Below are 720 nucleotides of genomic sequence, written 5' to 3' on the forward strand. Positions count from 1 at the left end.
GAGGGGGATCCAGCGCATCCTGGGGGGCACCCAGAGCACCCAGGGCACTCCAGGCAATGTAGAGGGGCACCCAGACCCCCCAGCATGGCTCCCCCGCCCCCCCAGGCACCCTAGGGTGCTCCTCAGACGCCCTCCCTGCCCCCCAGATCATCACGGGCGAGGGCAGCCGGTCCTTTGGGTGCACGTCCCTGGCCGAGCGCGACCGCTGGATTGAGAACCTGCGCCGGACCGTGCGGCCCAACAAGGTGGGACGGGGACAGGGGGGACACACACCCATGGGACACCCCTGTCACCCCCAGGGGACACCAACCCCCCAGCACCCTAACGGGGAGGGGCCACCCGCTGCCCCCCCCTGGCTCCACAGGGGGCAGGATGAGGCCCTGGCAGGGCTGGGTGGGGAAACTGAGGCACAAACACACACACCCCCGGCACCCTGCAGGCACCCCCAGCCCCGTGTCCCCATGCCCCCTCCTGTCCCCTGAGGGGCTTGGCTGTCCCCTCGTGTCACCTCCCATCCCCTGAGGATTTGTTGTGCTCCCGTGTCCCCTCCTGTCCCTCCAAGTCCCCTCCTGTCCCCATTCCCACTCTGTCCCTCCATGTCCCCTCCCAGTCCCCTCCATGTCCCCTTCTGTCCCCAGTGTCCCCTCCTGTCCCTATGTCCCAACCTGTCCCTTTGTCCCCCTGGAAAATCCCCTGTCCCCTCCCAGTCCCCCATGTCCC

At 68.8% G+C, this 720-nt stretch overlaps 1 protein-coding gene across 1 annotated transcript in view; it reads left to right on the forward strand.

The window, feature by feature from the left end:
- Positions 1-146: 146 nt before the first annotated feature.
- The window catches only part of LOC104126908 (ras GTPase-activating protein nGAP-like), a gene marked incomplete at both ends in the record, with an annotated part of 5989 nt that continues 5415 nt past the window's right edge, over positions 147-720 (forward strand). The window contains one exon of the mRNA XM_035895010.1: positions 147-245. Within this exon, the coding sequence (XP_035750903.1) occupies positions 147-245 (99 nt within the window). The remainder of the gene's footprint in view (positions 246-720) is intronic.

The sequence above is a fragment of the Egretta garzetta genome, unplaced genomic scaffold (genome assembly GCF_000687185.1).
Source record: "Egretta garzetta isolate BGI_Z169 unplaced genomic scaffold, ASM68718v1 scaffold2095, whole genome shotgun sequence".
Classification (NCBI taxonomy): Eukaryota; Metazoa; Chordata; class Aves; order Pelecaniformes; family Ardeidae; genus Egretta; species Egretta garzetta.